The sequence below is a fragment of the Podarcis gaigeae genome (assembly GCF_964106915.1).
Source record: "Podarcis gaigeae genome assembly, chromosome: 17".
In the NCBI taxonomy this organism is placed as follows: Eukaryota; Metazoa; Chordata; class Lepidosauria; order Squamata; family Lacertidae; genus Podarcis; species Podarcis gaigeae.
In genome coordinates, this window is record NC_139694.1 from 5,759,645 (window position 1) to 5,779,555 (window position 19,911).

A 19,911-nucleotide genomic window follows, 5' to 3' on the forward strand; every position below is an offset into this window, starting at 1 on the left:
TTGGCCAGGAGGCGTTTTCTCCCCGTTATTAAATTCGGTTCGCTAAGGAAAGCTTCTGTTTTACAAGAAACTCAAGTGACGCCCAAAACTACATCAGTAAATAAACTAAAAACCGACTCTCTCTAAAAAAAACCTCTCCCCCCCCAACCCCCCCCACGGAACACCCATCATGGCGGACCAATGGCCGACATTCCCCCATCTTTTTTCGTTCTCCTGACCTTCCTCCCATGGGCCCTTTCGGCCAGGCCCGCCTTTTCCGGCCAGAACGCCGCGTTTGTTTGGATGGAGGGCGGAAGTGCTGGCGCCGTCCGGGAATTTTAAATCCTTGGCTGCCTCCGGGACGCCGTTGCTCTCGGCTCGGATGCCATAGGCGGCTGAGGGGTTTTGTGGCTGCTGTGATTTTAACCTGGTAAGTAATGCGCGCTAAGTCGCTATGGAGCTCGAGGGGCCTTTTCCCTCGGGCTCCGCGGGCATCGATAAAAGGCGAGCCGACAGGCAGACCTTCGTTTACCTGCTAGTAAGGGCAATTAAAATTTATTTTTTTTATTTTTTTAAAAAAGCAAATTAAAAAATAATAATAATAATAAAGTGAGGGGAAAATATCGTATTTTATTGACGCGCGTTTTAACCCAAAACGCTCAGCGAGTCAGTGCCTCTGGCTGTTTACCAGAAGGATCCCTGCATTGCAAGGGGTTATTATTATTATTATTATTACCAGTGATTCCCCCCCCCCTAAAATACTGTTTAGGGGCACTCTCATTTTGACTCAAGAAAAGCACCATTTTATAGTTCGAATCGGGAAAAATAAATACAGTAAAAGGACAAAGATTCACAAAATGTTTAGGGGTATGCGTACCCCCAGAAAAAAAGCACTGACTGCTACTGTGTGTGTGTGTGTGTGTGTGTGTGTGTATATATATATATACAGTATTGATTGCTACTGTATATATATGCACACACACACAATATATATATATATACCCCAGCTTTTCCCCTGACAGGAACTCACTTTTTAATTACATTTATCTACAGTGGTACCTTGGGTTAAGAACTTAATTTGTTCTGGAGGTCCGTTCTTAACCTGAAGTACCACTTTAGCTAATGGGGTCTCCTGCTGCTGCTGCTGCTGCTGCAAAGTTCTTAACCCGAGGTATATATTTCTGGGTTGGTGGAGTCTGTAACTTGAAGCATCTGTAACCTGAGGTAGCACTGTACCACCTTTATCTTTCAAAGATCTCAAAAGTGGTGTACGTGGTTCTCCCCATTTTGTCCTCAACAAGAACCCTGTGAGGTAGGTCATTTCTAAGAGATGGTGACTGGCCCAAGGATTCAAGGCAGATTACAGATGAAACAAGAACAACTAATGAGACATATGGCAGGACAGTGCCTACAGTTTACAGCAGTTTGGTGTGTTGTTGCCCCCCCCTTGAGGTTTTTTTTAATTATTCATTTCATTTCTATAACGCCTTATATTTAAAGGGGAGAGATCTCAGAATAGTGTACAACACATTAAAACATTAAATGAAACAATCCAGAATAGATTCCACGCTTCAGGGGAAATATTTCAGATCCTTCTCTAAGTGACATTTTGCTTTCTCCAAATTTACTTACCTTCTTAATTTATATAGCTGCCCCATAGCAGAAGTGCTCTAGGAAGCCAGTGTGGTGTAGTGGTTAGAGTGTTGGACTAGGACCTGGGAGATCAGGGTTCAAATCCCCACTCAATCATGGAGCTCGCATTACAAGAACATGTGATGTCATTGTTAAAACAGCTGCACTGGGTGCTTAGCTGCTACTGAGCTAGGTTCATGGTTTTTGTATTTATTTACGAAGCCCTGAACAACTTGAATCCAGGATACCTTGGGGATTTCCTGAACCCTTATATTCCTGCTTGGTCATTGATATCATCTGCAGGAGTATCTTTGATCGTTCCCCAAGTTGGTGAGGTTCCATTGCTGCTAAGGAGCCAGTGTAAAATATGGGCTATAAAATATTGGCGACTCAGATCTTCAGTTAGATGATGCTTTTTATGCTCTCTGTGCAAGCTTGTAGAGAAATGTAAAGTATGAGTCTCAAAGAAGCAGAAAGCAATTGAACATGAATTCTTGTATCTGTACAGTGGTACCTCGGGATGCGAACGGGATCCATTCTGGAGCCCCGTTCGCATCCTGAATAGAACGTAAGACGCGTCTGCGCATGCACGGGTCACGTTTTACCGCTTTACATGCGCGTGACGTCATTTTTGACTGCGCGAGCGGCGAAACCCAGAAGTAATGTGCTCCGTTACTTCTGGGTCACCGCGGAGTGCAACCCGAAAATACTTATCCTGAAGCGTATTTATCCCGAGGTATGACTGTATTGGGGATTTAATTGTGAGATCTGGGGTTCAAGAATCTGTGCAGGGACAGGGAGTGAGATCACACCCTTTTGCACGTTGATCTGTATGTATGTGTGCAGGTTTGATGTATGTGAATGCAGGGTAGAGATCATTTGGGTGGGGGAGACTAGACATAAATGCCAAGGACAGCGATAGCACATGTGATCCTACTTCTCCCCATTCCTATGATGTCTTCATTTGGCTTGTGCATATCGCTTATAGGGGGTGAAATAGGTTAGGCCAAATATGTGCCATTTGTATCCCCCTTTGATGAGAGGTAGGAGATAAGAAGGTACATTTATCCTCTGTATCACTTTTTCAGCATGTAGAGGTTGGCAGCACTGCTGGAAGAAATGGATCAGGCAATACAAATGACCTTCCTTGGAAGGCAGACAATAACTGTTGCAGCCTAATGTAAACAATGAGAAACTAGCATGCCATTCTTACTTCGCTTTTCTGAGTATAATCAATTCAAAGATGTAGATATCTGGCTCATAGTGTGGGATATTCTGAAGAAAAAGGAAGACAGCAAAAGCTTTCTTTTGAAGCATCAGGCTGTGGTGTGCTGGAGGAGTGAGGCTTGGTGATGGTGACCAAGGGTATATTGTGATGTCACTGGGAAATGAGCAGGACTATGCCTTATGACAGGGCTGGTCTAACAAGGGGTAGGGCTCTGTAGATGTGTTGGACTACAACTCCCATCAACCCCAGCCAGCATAGTCAATGGCTGGGGATGGTGGGAGTTATAGTTCGTCCACAGCTGGAGGGCACTACATTAATTACCCCACCTAATGAGCTAGTTTTGCCCATTTCAAGCAGGCAGTATTGCCTGCTGTGCTGACTTTGATTTGACAGATCAAGAAGAGATTTGACAGGGAGGTCTGGTCCAGCCAAGAAGACCCAGACGCCTTGTTTCCATCCCCAACGGTAATCATCTGGTTTTCCCTTCTTCTCCCCCACCCCCACCCTGCCACTTCCTTTTTTAGTGATGAGTTTTCACAAAGATTGACTAAAGCAGTGTTTCCCAACCTTGTGCCTCCAGCTGTTTTTGGACTACAATTCCCATCATCCCTTGCCACTGGTCTTGCTAGTCAGGGATGATGGGAGTTGTAGTTCAAAAACAGCTGGAGGCAGAAGGTTGGGAAACACTGGTAAAGTATTTATTAGGTATATCTTGCATGTTTTTTCTAAAAAAAACCATAATGTGTTAGTAATATATTCAAGTATTTAAAAGTGCTTGTAGAATTTACCCTAAAGTCAGTTTAGATGAAAGGTATAGTTCTTATTTCTTTTTTAAAAAAATTAAAAATATAAATAAGTAAGTGTTTATATTGTACTTATAGTGTTTTGCTGCTGTGACCTTTGTGGCATCAGTGGTCACTTTTCTGTTCTCTCAGGTGCCTAAAGGAGAAAGTCTTGCCTCTCAGCATGGCTATGGATGACTATGAGGAGCTACTCAAGTATTATGAACTACACGAAACTGTTGGTACAGGTATGCTCCTTGATGATTTCAAATAAAAGCTGCTCTAAATAAAGAGCTATGAAAACGTAGCTTGCTTTATAGATTTGTTTTGTCAAAAAGCAGTAGTTCACAACATGAATAAAATGAAAAACAATTTAGATGATTGTTAAAGGGAGGTAGTATTTAATATTGCTTTTCCTTTCAGATTTACTGCAACATCTAAGCATGCTTTTGCAGAAGTCAGTCCCACTAGTTTGATGTGGTGAGCAACCCAATAAATGCATTTGGGACTGTACTCTCGGTTAAGAGCTGTAAGAGGAGCTTCCAGCCTCAATGTGGACAGTGTGAAGCAGCAGAGGGGATGGAGGGACTGTTAAAGCATACAAGATATAAATATATGTTAACTCAGAAACATCTAGTGCTTAGGCTGGATGTTACAGTTGAAGATAAGGGGTTAAGCCAAAGGTTTCACAGGGTTTTGAGGCAGAAGTACAAAGAACAGAGATGGTACCATGTAGGGATATAGATCTTTAACAAGGAGTTGCTCACTAGTGTTAAATCTGTAGCCTTGCCTTTTTTCTTTCCTTACTGTAGGTGGTTTTGCAAAGGTTAAACTGGCTCGTCACCTACTTACTGGAGAACAGGTTGCAATAAAAATAATGGACAAACTGTCTCTGGGGGTGAGTGACTTTCTTGCTGGGAAAGGATGGGTTTCCTTTGTACAAATAAGGTTCTAATCGTACAACTTGTTAATGTGAAACTGCACGTTTGTGGCCATAAGGGAATTCAGATTTCAAGCTCTGCATCAAAGCTTCTGGAACTATGTTGAGCTCTGTTAGCACTACCTGGGCAGTGCGTTTCCATAACTGAGACCTTAAAGTGGCATTTAATTGTTGCTTTTAAAATACAATCGCATAAGCATGATCTAACAGGATGGGGTGGGGAAAATGTAGAGGAAGTTTCTCTATTGTGGCATGCTATTATCTGGAAATCCCACAAACCTTTCATCTCTTAGGATGATTTGCCTCGCGTCAAAACAGAAATCGAAGCCATGAAGAGCTTAAGCCACCAGAACATTTGTCGGTTATACCAGGTGATTGAGACACCAAAGAAGATATTCATGATTCTAGAGGTAAGATTTGAAACCTCATTCTGCTTTTTAAAATATTTTCTGCTTAAGACTAAAATGTTTCAGGAGCCTGAAATAGTCCCTGTCAGTCACTATTGGCATCTTTTCAGGATCTTTCTCTTGGTCCTTCACAGTGGGAGCCATTTGGTATGTTGTCATTTGGGGCAGAACTTTTACCTCTTACTCCTTGAAATCTTAATGTTGTCTGATTAAGTCATGGAGGGTCTCCTGTTCCAAGCTGTTGGACTAAGTAGTGGTGGCAGGTATACAACCTAACAGGGCTAGTTTGCAACTGGTCTTTTGGCACTGTTCAAACCAGCAAGAATGCTGGCCCAGAGTTTTGTGTCAGGTTCTTGGAAGGCCCCTCTTTGTTACTTGTCTAGGGAGGGGATCAGTGCCTGTAGTCTTGGGGACATAGCAGGATGGGGACAAAAAGCGTCTCATCATGCCGCCTTGTATTTTGGTATCAACCTGCATGCATGTAAGCTGCAAGCAAAACCCTCTTCCAGCATGTTAATACAATAGGTAAAGGTAAAGGTACCCCTGCCCGTACGGGCCAGTCTTGACAGACTCTGGGGTTGTGCGCCCATCTCACTCAAGAGGCCAGGGGCCAGCGCTGTCCGGAGACACTTCCGGGTCACGTGGCCAGCATGACATCACTGCTCTGGCGAGCCAGAGCCGCACACGGAAACGCCGTTTACCTTCCCGCTGGTAAGCGGTCCCTATTTATCTACTTGCACCCGGAGGTGCTTTCGAACTGCTAGGTTGGCAGGCGCTGGGACCGAGCAGCGGGAGCGCACCCCGCCGCAGGGATTCGAACCACCGACCTTTCGATCGGCAAGTCCTAGGCACTGAGGCTTTAACCCACAGCGCCACCTGCGCCCTTGTTAATACAATACAAGCAGCCTTTTCGCCTTGCCTATGTTCATATGCCCTTTTAAAATGTAGGTTTTTTGTGGGGGTGTTATTGGGTTGCTGTTTTTATTTTGATTATATATTTTGTGGTTTTATATTTTGATTTTGTTCTGTGAACCGCCCTGAGACCTCCGGGTATAGGGCGGTATATAAATTCAATAAATAAATAATATGAAAACTTCAGTCATTGGGTTCTAGAATTAGGCACAATAGAATATTTCTAAAACTGCATTCTGCAAAGTGGCTCTAGTAATAATAATTCATGCTGCTTTATTTATATTGCCACATCTCATGTATAATATCAAGATGGTGTACAACAATAGATATAAACACAAGAAAACATAAAATGCCATAAAGGCAATACAAAATAATATTGCACTAAAAGTGCCCAGAGTGGTGCTCTACCAAATACAGAAACGTGGATTTGTTAGCCTGCTTGACTGCACAACATAGCATTTTAAAAATTCTTTTCCTGTGTGGAGAAAAGGCAAGCAGTTGACATTAGGAAGGAGTTAAATGTACAGGGGAAAGAGGAGCAGGAAGGCTCTTGAGTGACTAAAACTAAGTACAGAAGACACATTCATCATTGGGTCTCAGCTGTGGGGAGGGTGGGGGTGCAACTAGGATCCCCACAGGCTGCATCCTGCAGCTTTGAGCCTCTAGAAGACCTTCCCAAATACTGATTAAGGATTCTGTGCCCTTTTTGTAAGAAGCATACTTCCTCATTGTATATATATTTCATATAAATGCTTTGTTATCATGCACACTCTCACTGGTCTCTTGCCCTTCAATAATCATCTTGTGGTATATTCAGGATGTGTGTACCACACTTATGCATGCCACTGATAGGATTCTCCCAGAAATGTGTTCCTTACCTGTGGAGCCCTTGCTGACTTCTATTCCAGAAGCTGCTACTCTGTGGTGGGTTGCACTGTGCTAGGACTGGAGTGTTAGGATATTTCCGTTCCTTCTTAAAAAGGGAACAGGCTGTTGTGTGTCACATGCCTGCATACTTGCTGCTCACTGGGAGTTTCCGTTTTGTATATAACTTTTGTTCTGGCTGTTTTCCTCGACATGGATGCGAGCAGTCATGTTTTTCCTTTGTTCTGACCAATGTTGAATAAAGCTGTAAATATGCTCTCCTGGGTGAATCTTCCGTTGTGGAAACTCTGCGAGAAGGGCGTGGATGAGTCTTGGAATGCGTCTGAGACTCGTGTCACTAATTGACTGATGCTGTTCCAACGGGAGACTGGAGATCGTCCGGAGACGACACTGGGTGCCCGATGGCCTTTGTCTCCCTGGCAGTATCCCAACATGGAGAACACAGGAACTGCCTGGAAATACAGACATTGGCCTTCTGCATATTAAACTCCCAAGGGATCAACAGAAGGATAGGAGCTTGCCCTTTTCTTAAATGATTTGGTATCTTTGACAGCTTCCCGGTTTCTAGATCCTGACAGTTTTTATCAGCCTGTTTTGTTGGCTTCAAGTTTAGCCAGTGCCTCTTAAACACTGTTGCCTTCTGCTTCCACTACAGTACTGCCCTGGCGGTGAGCTGTTTGATTACATCATTGCTAAGGATCGCTTAGCAGAAGAGGAAGCGCGCATCTTTTTCCGCCAGATTGTAGCTGCCATTGCATACGTACACAGTCAGGGGTATGCTCACAGGGATCTTAAGCCGGTAAGTGTGGAAGGTTGAAGAAGAGTTTCTTTAGGAATAAACTAGCTGTATGCCAGACTCCAAATAGTTTGCTGGGTTGGCTGCTCCTTCTGTTTTGCATGAAAGAAACCCACAGCCAAAAACCCCAGTATCTGACATTCGGCCTCACTGCCATTATATCCACTGCTCTTTCCCTCTAGTCACACATTTGTGGTTGACATGTCACAGTGCTGTTGTGACGGTTGAAGCCACAGCTGGCAGAACTTCCATGCTGCAGCCTAGGCTCTGCACCTAGCGAGATGATGCTCCCTTGCCCATAATCTATGGTCCTCCAAGCTTTGCCTGTCCAACTGCTTCTGGCAAACAGTGCACTGTCTACTTTGTTTCACTTCCTTCAGCCACCATCCCTTAACTAAAACTTAGGAACTAGGCTTCTCCCTTTCCATAGAACATACAGCCTTTCCCTTCCTTTGATTAGCTTTTATTTGCCTTGGTTTCTACAAGACTTGCATCAGCTGCCAGCCAAACTGACATCTTTCTCATTCCTTATAGAAGCTGCATTGTGAACAGCTTAGTTCCCAGAGCATCTGAGCATTCTGTGCCTCTAATCCCACTCAGCATAATTAGTGTCGTAGAGATTTTAGTGCAAGCTCCATAAAGATTCCTTTTGATTTTCTTCCAGTTCTTTCTCTAGCTCGGTCTAAGAGACCACCTGGTTTTGTTTTCTATGTATGTTTTTAGGGTTGGGAATTTGACTGGAGTTTGTTTTCTCCTCGTCAACAATTTACAGCATAAGGTTGCTGTGTAAATTTACTTGCTTCTAATGTGCGGGTGGCGCTGTGGGTTAAACCACAGAGCCTAGGACTTGCCGATCAGAAGGTCGGCAGTTCGAATCCCTGTGATGGGGTGAGCTCCCGTTGCTCGGTCCCTGCTCCTGCCAACCTAGCAGTTCAAAAGCACGTCAAAGTGCAAGTAGATAAATAGGTACCGCTCCAGCGGGAAGGTAAACCGCATTTCCGTGCACTGCTCTGGTTTGCCAGAAGTGGCTTAGTCATGCTGGCCACATGACCCGGAAGCTGTACGCCGGCTCCCTTGGCCAGTAAAGTGAGATGAGCGCCGCAACCCCAGAGTCGGTCACGACTGGACCTAATGGTCAGGGGTCCCTTTACCTTTACCTTTAACGTGCAATCTCTCTTGTCAGGAAAACTTGCTGATTGATGCTGAGCATAACCTGAAGCTGATCGACTTTGGTCTCTGTGCAAAACCATTGGTGAGTTTGTGCAAAGCAATGAACTCTGCCATTTTGCCAATGGCACTAGAAAGCACGGGATGCTATTGCTGTCATCAAGGTGACATGATTGCTGTTTCATCTCCAAACCAAACCATGTCAGAGGTTTCCTGTCTTTCCTTCCTGCTCCATAGATGCATTCTGATTAAAGCTGAATTTAAATCGCTCTGCTCAGCCATGGGCATGCTGAAGCCCAGCCATTCACTTGGTTCATACTGAAAGGTGTGATGTGATTCGGTTTGCATTCAGATGACATGCTGCCCCATGATATATCCTGGTTTATCTTCTTTCCTACATTGTGGCTCTTCCCAGTACAATACTGAAGCAATTCAAAACATGTAAATATCGCAGAATGTTGGGCTGCTGGCTTCAGCAGATTGTTAAATTTCTGTTGGTAAAGGATTGGAAACACAGGATCCTGAACACAAGCTTGTTATTAGACAGCTCTTTCCTTTCTTTATCTGTGTGCTAAATTGAATTTAAGTGGGTTTGAGTACTTTGGCAGGTTAAAACGGAACAGGGTTAGAAGGTGGTTAGGGTGTCCAGAGTTGCAGTTGGCAAACAAACTTCAGATATATAATGATTTAGAGCAGGCATCCCCAACCTGTGGACCTCCAGATGTTTTGGCCTACAACTCCCATGATCCCTAGGTAACAGGACCAGTGGTCAGGGATGATGGGAATTGTAGTCCAAAACATCTGGAGGGCCTGAAGGTTGGGGATGCCTGACATAGAGTGGCTGAAAGGTGAAAGAGAAGAATGCAATAGCTTAACCCAGTGGTTTTCAACCAGTGTGCTGTGGCACCCTGGGATGCCTTGATGATAGTCAGGGGAGCTGTGGGCGGCCTTGGCCTCCGTCCCTCTTCCCTTCCCTTCCTCCTCTGATGCCCTCTCACGTCTTTGCCTGCCAAAGGTCTGCACAGCTACACAGCAGCAGTCGCGGCTACAAGCTCCCCAGGCGGATGGAGCCTCTGGGGCTGCCCGGGGGTGTTTCCCAGGCCCCTGTGGGGGAGTGTGAGGAGGCACCTCTCTTTGGGACAGGGGGGGCAGCTCATAGACAAGGGGCGGCAGCTGCTGCTGCCCAGAGGATTCCCAAGGAGAAGAGAGGAGGCTGAACACCACAAGGGGAAGGTGTTCGAAAAAAAGTGAGAGGCTGCCAGCTCTGCAGGCAAGAGGTGACATATCAGGGTGCCACAGAAAGAATGTAGTTGGTCAAGGGAGACTCAAAAACGTTGGTTTAACCCCATTGGGGAAGCAATCCAACTTTGCTTTTAACATCTTAGATATTTTGGGCTGACAATGCCCACTGTCAATTGCATCCATATCTAGGTGAAATGCAAAATGTGTCCTGTTGCAGATGTAGCTTACTATGTTGTTCTTGCTGTAGGGTGGTCTGGATTACCATCTAAGCACTTGCTGTGGAAGTCCAGCCTATGCAGCACCAGAGCTGATTCAGGGCAAAGCTTACATTGGCTCAGAGGTATTGTAGTAGATTCTTTAACATTTCTCGATACTGACTCTTGCATACACATTTTATGTAACAAAGTCCGTTAACTTTCTGAAGCGGGAGCCATTTTAAAGGGGCATACGTGACAACTGTGTATGTGGATAATATTGTTTTCAGCGTCTTCAAAGATGCGGTCGTAGTCTCTGGTCATCCCTTCAGTGCTGTTGCATCTTTTATTCCTCTTCTGCAATATCTTCCTCTGTTACCTTATGGAGTAGCCAATGGGGGCACCCTCCAAATGGAACAGGAAAGCCTTCCTCTCCTGCCAGTCTTGAACCTTTTGTCTTAACACTCTACGAGCTGTGTGCTACCTCTCCTCTAATGGCATACATTGCTGAAAGGCTATATCTGTGGCAGTGTCCACACTTTTGGCCTTTGTTGTCAGTGACTCAGTGGTGGGTTCTGAGAAATTTATGGGTGCTAGGGCCCAAGGGGCAGAGGCTTCATCTTGACCTCACCCTGTTTTAAATTATGTGGTAGTCAACGCCCTACTTTGCTCCAAACTAATCTCCCCATCTTGCAGCTAGGATGAGCATTATCCCTGCAATTATACTGTCCTTTTGGGGGACATTGAAAGCTGGAGACGAAGGCTGGGGCTTGTTGCTGAAATGCTTTGAAGGCACAGGGCCACAGAATGCAACCTTTGTCTCTTGCTCACCCACCCACAAAGGAAACCTCTTGGAGCTGCAAGGGAGCTGGGGTTTGTTACTGTAGGGGAGGGCTTTCTTGCAAGGTGTGCCACACAACTGCAGGGGTGATCACGGCTCCAGCTTCATGGTTGGGCAAGAGACTGGGGATTGTTGCGCTCTCCAGAGTGCAGCAGTACAACCTTTGTGTTGAATGTGGCCCTCAACACCCCAAGGGCTTGGGGACCTCAAGGGCTTGGGCAGTTAACATCAAAAGTTGATAGCCAGTACCTACCATACTGTTCAGAGGTGACCATGACTTTGTTTATTATTGTGTATTAGGGCTGTGTGGTATGTTTGTGCACAAAGTGACTAACCTTTATATTTTTCTAACTTACCTGCTTGTCACCCCAGGCTGACATTTGGAGCATGGGAGTGCTTTTGTTTGCTCTGCTCTGTGGATTTCTACCATTCGACGACGATAATGTTATGGTGCTCTACAAGAAAATAGTGGTATGTATTCTGGCATATGTACTGTTTCCAACAGGGTTTGGGGGATTTACAGCAAGAAGCCCCTTCATAGTTCTTAAAACTTGTTCTCTTGATCTTGATGATTCTCATGGAAGCCTCAGGATGCTCTTTTGTGATATTCCAGTGGCTTTTTTTTAAAAGGCCCACCTTGGGATAATCTTGGCATTTAAATTCTGCTATGTTCTTTCTTCAATTCCCCCACCCCACCCAAACATTCTTGTAGTCTGTTAGACACTATCGACTATCTTAGCAGAAAGGCATCCAGGCTCTTGTATTGTGTTTCGGTCAGCCTTTGAGGGAATCTCTTAAAACTGCTCATTCATGGCAAGACGCCAGGGCAGCAGCTTTGGCATGCAGAAGCACTCATTCAGCTGTAAGCACCCACATGATTTAATCTGCCCAGAACAATTTCTTCTTTTGCACCTTAGTCAGGCGTGTAATTATTTTTATGCTGCATGCATTAGTCTTGGAGGTGTGCCGACTTTTTCTCCCCATGTTGTGAAGTACAGAAGGTACAGGCCTTCTGTAGCATCCTCCCCCCCACATCCTGCCCCATTGCTTGCTAGGGGGCAGGGGGAGCATATTGGTGAGAAGGCACACTCTGTATTATCTGGCTCTAGGTAGGGTAGTGCATTAAATCTCACTTGTGATAAATGTTCAGGTCAGCACCTAAGAAACCTGTGCAACTATAACTTGACACAGTGCCGATCAATTGGGCCTAATCATGCTTGGCTGTAAATCCAGCAGCGTGTCTACAAAATGGCCCTAAGGTTTGGCCAATAGCCTGTGCTTAATTTGATCACAACTCTTAGTGCTGCCACTAGGCAGGGGGTTACCTCTTACTCTGCTCAACACCTTCAACCTCAATGGCTACATGTTCTGCATGCAAAAGGTCCTAGGTGTTGTCCCAGAATCTCTGGTAGCAGATGAGAGGCGTCTGCTTTGAGACCCTGGAGAGTTGTTGCCGGTTAAAGTAGGCAGCATTGGACTTGATGGTCTACAGGTTTGATTCTGTAGAAGGCAGTCTGAGTGTTTGTTCTGTGCTGGACTTGAGGGCTTCCTGATTTGGCCTTATAATGAAAGTAGGCTATTCTAAGGCCTGGGTTAGGTAGCCAGCTGCCTCTTGTAACTTGACTTGCAGCTAATATGTGAGCTAATACTAGATAAAGTTAGATTATGCAATGTACTGTTGGCTCATACTATAGTTGTGTAATATATATAAAAAATAAAAAATTCTCCAGTAGCACCTTGGAGACCGACTAAGTTTGTTCTTGGTATAAGCTTTCGTGTGCATACCAAGAACTTATACCAAGAACAAACTTAGTTGTTCTCCACGGTACTACTGGAGAATTTTTTTATATATTTCGACTGCATCAGACTAACATGGCTACCTACCTGAATATAGTTGTGTAGGCACTTCTAGATTTCTTCTGAAACAAACTCCTATGTAGCTAGCTTTTAGGGATGATCTGCAGTCAACATCTTCTAGTTGCGTGAGATTAAACATTTCACAGATTTCCCATCCATGTGTTTTTCCTTTGAATCTAACTAGGTTTGTCTCTTCTAAACTGAAGGGTCCTAATTTAGCTTTTCCTCTACTGTAGAAGGCATTCTATGTCCTGACCTCATTTCTAGTCTTCTCTAGCTTTGGAGGAAAGACAACTCTCCTGCTCTGCTCAGTGTCAGTGATATGGCTACATATTAGCTTGTTAAATAAGGTGTGCCCTGTCCTTTGCATCCCTTAAGTTTGTTGGTGATTATTGTGTCTGCCCTTGGAGTGTGGATGTTTTCTCAAGAGAAGATTCTCTGATCTTCTGTAATGAAGACCCAGACCTTTCAAATGAATAAACCCTTGGAGGCATTGCTTTAAAACAATGTACAATTACATGGTAATATAGTATATTTAAGGACAAAATGTAAAGATGCAGGCTTCGATAGAACTGAAAAGAGCTTTGGGGAAGCAATTGGTTGCATATCTCAGAATTAGGGTTCACAATACAGTATAAGGTATGGAGGAAGGAAGTTAGCATTTGGGGAGCCTGACCTGCCTTATGACTTTGTAGTGGGCATTGAATATAAACTGGGTGTAGGGAGGGAACTAACTTTAATAATAATCACATTTCACCCTAAGGTCCCAGGGTGGGGTGTAACAATTTTAAAGACAACAATAAAAACAGTTTTAAATAGAAAAAAATACAGTCACGAAAAGTAGGACAGGGTCCTGAAAATATACACATCAGCTGTCAAAGGCCAGGGTAAATAGGTGTATCTTCAGCATTAGCTGAAAAATCTATATGGAAACCCAGCCAGTAATCTAACCGCTGCATTTTGGACCAATTGAAGTTTCCAAGTCTTCTTCACACAGTGCACAGTGCAATAATCAAATTTGGAAGTATAGGGGGAGCCCCTGGTAAATGAGCTCTGCATTGGTGTTCAGAAGCTCTGAAGAGGCAGGGAGACACAACCCTCCTGTTTCTCCCACTAAAGGCATCTTTACTGTTTCCCCAAAAGCAAGAAAGGGAAACTTGAGGCTCATATGATTCTGTTGAACTCCAGCTCCCATCAGCACCAACCAGCATGGCCAGTAGCCAGGAATAATGGGAGTTGCAGTCCAGCAACTTCTGGAGGGCCACCATCCCTGCCGGGAAACAGGGTCTTAAAATCCTCACAGAGCTTGTTTCCAGTAAGCTTCAGATACCAGAGGCTATTGTAAAAAGTTTCTTAAAAAATAGATGGTTAGACTAAGAATGTATTATGCACACCAAATGACTAGGTGGGAGAAGGAAGGGGAAAGGCCCCCTAATGCCTGTAAACAAGGAGTGATTAGGATATTTTTAAGGTGTCCAGGTCTGTGGCTCAAAACTACGAGATACCTTGTGGATCTTGAGCCTTTGGATTGTCCTTCTGTCGCTTACCTGGTCATCAAGCAAAATCTATTTCCTTTATAAACCTAAGTTCTCAGGAACAGCTTTCAGTAGTTTCCCATCTGCTCTTCAGTAGATGGATGAGTGCTGCCCAGAGATTAAAATCACTTCTAGTTTTTCATTTCCAGCCCTCTTAAATTTGACTTATCAGAAGCTAGAGAAGTAAAGCAGCTGATCAAAAACTATAGCTGTAGCCTACATTTATATTTGGGCACTAAATGTGCAGAATATAATGTCCTTGACTCATCCAGGGCAGTGAGGTGACGTCTGCAATGATTGAGTGCTATCATGCAGACTGTGGAAAGCTTCAATCGTATGGAGAATAGGGTATTACACTGGCTATTAACACTGAATTTCATTCATGCTCTTTGAGTTCACTCTTCTAAAGATGAGCGGTTTCATACTTAATTTTTTTGTCTGCTTTTGGAGTAAAATCTTGCGCTGCATAGATACCCATGTTGGTCCATTTAATGTTCCTTCCAACTTGCCCACTGGCTGTGTCAGGCTGTGTTGCTGTTACTTTTCAGGGTCAACCCTGAAACCTAACAAGCACCCTATATTTTGCTTGGGGGGTGGGTGGTAGAAAACTCTGTCTGATTGGTTCAAGTGATGGCTGTTCCACTAATTCAACTAGAACTAATGCTAAAACTACTTTCTCTGCAGAGGGGGAAATATGAGACACCAAAATGGCTCTCACCTGCCAGTGAACTACTGCTGCACCAGATGCTGCAGGTAATAAGAGCATAAGCGCAATGGATCAGTGGTTCAGTATTCTGTTCTTACAGTGACCAACCCAGATGTCTATGGAAAGTCCACCAGCAGGATTTGAGTTCAACAGCACTCTTCCAACCCCTGATTCACAGTGACAGATATTCAGAGGCTTCCTGAGTCTGGCCGTGGTGGGAGAACATAGCCATTGTCAGTGACCTATAACCTTATCCTTCATAGATTTGATTCATCCAAGTTGGTGGCCATCTCCACATCTGGTGGAAGCAAATTCTCTTTCTGCCCCACTTCTAGTAAATGTCTTCTTTTCTCTAGAATGGTCTTCTAATAGAGCAGTGATTTAAGGAACGTTGGTGTTTTAAGTCCACAGAGCCCTGAAAGAGGTCCATCCCGTATCCCACAGTGGCCAGTTAGGTGCTTCCGAGAAGCTCACCATTAGGGCATGCAAGCTGGCCTTGAAGCATGCTGTCTCTGGAGGTTGCATCTATCATAGCTAATAGCTGTCAACAGCCCTATCCACCATGAATTTGTCTCATCACTTCTTATAGCGTTGCACCTTTATTATATGGAGAGGTGGGAAATACATGAAAGCTTCAGCTTGGGTCGCTTGAGTAAAAAGCAACTACTGTTCTTCCTTTTACCCCACCTTGTCGTTAAAAAGGGGAGAAATCCCAAGCTGCTTAACAAAAGTGGGAAATTAAGATGGATGTGACCAGACTCTCTCCTGCCAGTTGCAGGGATTCAAGTTACTGATCCTTGTGCCTCACCCAGACATCACAGTGGTACTAACAGCATTTTACAGTTTTACAGTTTCTTAACATACTAAAGCAAATGAATGGAACATTACACCCCTGAAATCAGGGCTGATGGAATGGTTTGTTCCTGTTATCCGGAACAGGAACATCATGATAGTTTTCAGGACAAACCTTCAGACATGTCTTGGAAAAACTATGTTTAGCCTTTTGCTTAACTGCACAGCTCCATCCTTATAGCAGAGGATTGCTAAAATATATGGTACAGTTATTTATTCTGATTAAAGTAACTGTTTCTTGAAATGCACCTCTACTCTTACCCACTAGGTGGACCCAAAGAAACGGATTATGGTTAAGCATCTCTTAAGTCACCCGTGGCTCATGCATGGCTACTCATTTGCTGTCCAGTGGCAAAGTAAATACCCTGTGAGTAAATGAATTCATATGAACAAGAGCAATATAACAAAGCTGAATCTAGGCTAATGTGGCATGGTAACAAGGTGAAGTTTCTCTCCTAAATGGAACATTAAACTGAATCTTCTAGGCCTTTCACAGAGTGTTGTGTGTTTAAAAGAGTTCAGAATTCTTATAGTGAAAGAAATCAGTATCCTTGCATGATGTAGCCAGCTGCTAAGCATTTTGTGGAGTGTCTGCACCAGTGGTGAATACAAGTCTCCTGTGGGTTTCTAGTCTGAGCTCAAGAGCAAACTGCACCTTTATTCTGTACTTGCCTACCATTGTGAAGTTTTAAAGAGCATGTGCAACACACTTAACAATGAGCCATATATGTGTATCTGTGTCAAAACAACCTGATTTGACTGGAATCCAACAGCAGAGATGAGAGAGATATGACATATTATTATTTTATACATACAGTGGTACCTCGGGTTAAGTACTTAATTCGTTCCGGAGGTCCGTACTTAACCTGAAACTGTTTTTAACCTGAAGCACCACTTTAGCTAATGAGGCCTCCTGCTGCTGCCGTGCCGCCGGAGCACGATTTCTGTTCTTATCCTGAAGCAAAGTTCTTAACCTGAAGCACTATTTCTTGGGTTAGCAGAGTCTGTAACCTGAAGCGTATGTAACCCGAGGTACCACTGTATTATATAACTAAATTGCTGTTGCCTTTCTTCCTCATTAAGTCAGCACTGAACACATGAGCATATAGCTCAGTGGTGGGGACCTTCTGGCCCATAGGTCTAGCTAGATCCACCAGTCTGTTCCCCGCAAACCACACCGACCTTCTGCTTCTGATGCCATGCCGGATGTCGGGTGCAGGAAATTTTAAGCCACAACTAATAATGAAGAAGCATAAGTGTGCTCACAATTCTTCCTTTGTATTCCTGACTCTAAGCCAGGAGTGAAATGGATCAGATGTATCTTGAGCCAATGAAAGCCTGGCAAAGTGACCTGCAATAGGGGAGATCTGTTCATTGAATTCAGACATAGATACATACATAGGAAGCAGCTGATTGACTTTGTCCATCGAGCCTGGCATGGTTTGTTCTGAGCAGCAGAGCCTCTCCACAGTGTTGAGTAGAGACCTTTCTATGCAGCCAAATAAGCAGCAGGTCCATTTGGACTCTAGTGGATGCTGTGCTTGCATATAGGCGATGAGCCCGACGAAATTATTCACACCGGCCACTGCCCATTGAGTGTCACTGTTTCTCTATACTAGATCATTCTACCTTTATTTATGCTTGGCTACATATACTTAAACATATTTTGTTTCGATTCTTCTCTCTCGGACTGCAAAGTAACAGTATGCTGTAGCACCAGGCACAATAGGAGATGATCCAGAATTGGTTTCAATCCAGAAATAACTGCTAGTGAGAACAAGCCGAGACATACTAGCTCTTGGCATCTAAACATCTGACACTATATCATTTCTGCTGAGTGAACGATGAAAAATACACAAAATAGGGCTGCAAAAACTAATAGGAAATTGAACTCTTGACTTCAGAAATGCTTGCCCTGTTCCAAATATTTATATTTTCTCACCATTTTAAGTGGAGGGTCCTCTCCCCACCTCCAGCTCTAAAGTGTGCAGATGACTAATGTTAATAGATACCAACATAATGCCATGCATTATTATGTAGTCCTGTAAATGATTCCCCATGGACATTTTGCAATCAAGGATTACAGACCACTTGGGTATTTTTTTCAAACAAAATTGTGTAAATAAGTACGGGGGCAGGTATACTTAAAAGCAAAATGTTCTGGAGATCTGACAGTTAAGAGTAGACATAGTGATCCAGTGGAAAAGTGTGTGATGGAAAAGAGCCATCAGTGTGCAGGTCTTTAAAAAATGAGGGTGGGTGTATCGGCAGCTTTAACACCAATATTTAAACAGATCTTTTTCCCTCCCAGCTTGGGCGTCTTGATGAAGACTGCATAACAGAACTTTCGGTGTATCACAAATGTAGCAGAGGAAGTATGGCAGAGATGATTTCAGAGGTAATGTTTGACTTTAATAATAATTCCTGAGAGATTTAGTTGTTCACACATCTAATATTCAATCCTGTGGAGTGTGTCTCAAAACTAACATCTCTGTTTTAGAACTACGTAGTTTAAGCCCTCTAATACATCTGTGACTGTAGCTGCCTAATCTCTAAATTTAGAACTGTTACTGAATAGATTGGTCCACTGCTAACAGTCATCCACTGCAGTGAAGGGCTGGGAGAGGGTTAGGGTTTTTCAAGACTTTACTCTTGGTCATGGGTAAGCAACCTAAGGCCCGGGGGCCGGATCCGGCCCCATTGACTTCTAAATCCGGCCCGCAGACAGCCGGTGAATCATGTGTTTTTACATGGGTAGAATGTGTGCTTTTATTTAAAATGCATCTCTGGGTTATTTGTGGGGCATAGGAATTCGTTCATTTATATATATATACCAAAATATAGTCCGTCCGTCCCACAAGGTCTGAGGGACAGTGGACCGGCCCCCTGCTGAAAAAGTTTGCTGACTCTTGGTTCTTGTGCTGGGAGACATGAGCAGCTGAGTCCAGGCACCTTACAGCTTAAGCTACCAGTACAGCTCCCATACTAATTATTTGTCCAGTCTCCTGTATGGTGGCATCTGCTTGAACTGCAGCTTTTCAGCCTGCTATGGTGTGTGATTTGGCTAGCTCTCTCTATGGTTTTTACTTCCAGTTATAACCAAAGTTCCTCAATATGTTATTCATCTGCGGGTGTTAATAGCACAGACCGCCCATCTCATCTGGAACGTCATATCTAACCTGCCTTTGACTCATGGCTATCTTCTGAACATGTCATCTGCCTCTAGCCTGTTCTACCTTTGTCTGCCATTGCCAGAATCAGCCCCTAGTTTCAGCCTGTCACAAAACTAGGCTCCGGCCTATGAGAGACTTGCTGCAGGAACCCAAGTTTATACCTTAAACATGACCAGAATCATTTGTCAGACACATACTTTTCTGAACAAGCTTCTTTAGAGCGACAGAGTTCCATGAAGATAAAAACTGGAAACAACTGAAACTCTACAGAAGGACATAACTTGATATGTTGGCTATGAACAGAAGTAACATTCCTTATGTCATGTTTCCATCTGAAGAACTCATTCAAGATTTAGATGCATTGGGACGCTTGGAAAATGTGTATCTTTAACCTCATTGTTTCTGTTTCTTCATTGTTTCTCAAAACTGTTTGAGTTTTGTTTATGACACTAACATACAAATACTTGGAATAAGTTTCTTGCTGGTACTTTTTTGGTGAGATCAACAAATTTGCAGTTCTGCTAGCCAGCGGCAGCAAACCTGTCTGAAGAGGTGCCTTTTATATGCTTCTGCAATGGAGTATACACAAAAATTAATGATAAAGTGCAGATATTCACATTCACACTAAATTATATCTTTGATTTAAAATTTAATCTGATTAGATCTGATCTTTGAAACACTAGCTTAAGTTGGTTGTCTTCAAGTTATTTACTATTAAAAGAATGTTTTCCATATCAGCCATGAAATCCATATTGCAGAGGATACTAGGTATCAGGCCAGGCC

At 43.7% G+C, this 19,911-nt stretch overlaps 1 protein-coding gene and 1 long non-coding RNA gene across 4 annotated transcripts in view; one reads left to right on the plus strand and one right to left on the minus strand.

Annotated features, from left to right (window-relative positions):
* LOC310835379 overlaps window positions 1–2,943 on the minus strand; it is a 39,390-nt gene extending 36,447 nt beyond the window's left edge. The window contains exon 1 of the long non-coding RNA XR_014559617.1: window positions 2,825–2,943. This is a non-coding gene — a long non-coding RNA (uncharacterized lncRNA). The remainder of the gene's footprint in view (window positions 1–2,824) is intronic.
* The window catches only part of MELK (maternal embryonic leucine zipper kinase), a 34,815-nt gene that overhangs the window by 4,168 nt on the left and 10,736 nt on the right, over window positions 1–19,911 (plus strand). The window contains exons 1-11 of one of the 3 annotated variants that reach the window (XM_083718881.1): window positions 259–409; window positions 3,775–3,869; window positions 4,434–4,519; window positions 4,855–4,971; window positions 7,421–7,564; window positions 8,745–8,813; window positions 10,218–10,310; window positions 11,378–11,476; window positions 15,082–15,150; window positions 16,224–16,322; window positions 18,267–18,353. In XM_083718881.1, the coding sequence (XP_083575007.1) occupies window positions 3,806–3,869; window positions 4,434–4,519; window positions 4,855–4,971; window positions 7,421–7,564; window positions 8,745–8,813; window positions 10,218–10,310; window positions 11,378–11,476; window positions 15,082–15,150; window positions 16,224–16,322; window positions 18,267–18,353 (927 nt within the window). In that variant the 5' untranslated portion in view covers window positions 259–409; window positions 3,775–3,805. Of the gene's footprint in view, window positions 1–258; window positions 410–3,018; window positions 3,305–3,774; window positions 3,870–4,433; window positions 4,520–4,854; window positions 4,972–7,420; window positions 7,565–8,744; window positions 8,814–10,217; window positions 10,311–11,377; window positions 11,477–15,081; window positions 15,151–16,223; window positions 16,323–18,266; window positions 18,354–19,911 lie in introns of those variants that run through there. The other 2 variants (XM_083718882.1, XM_083718883.1) reach the window with 2 other exon arrangements.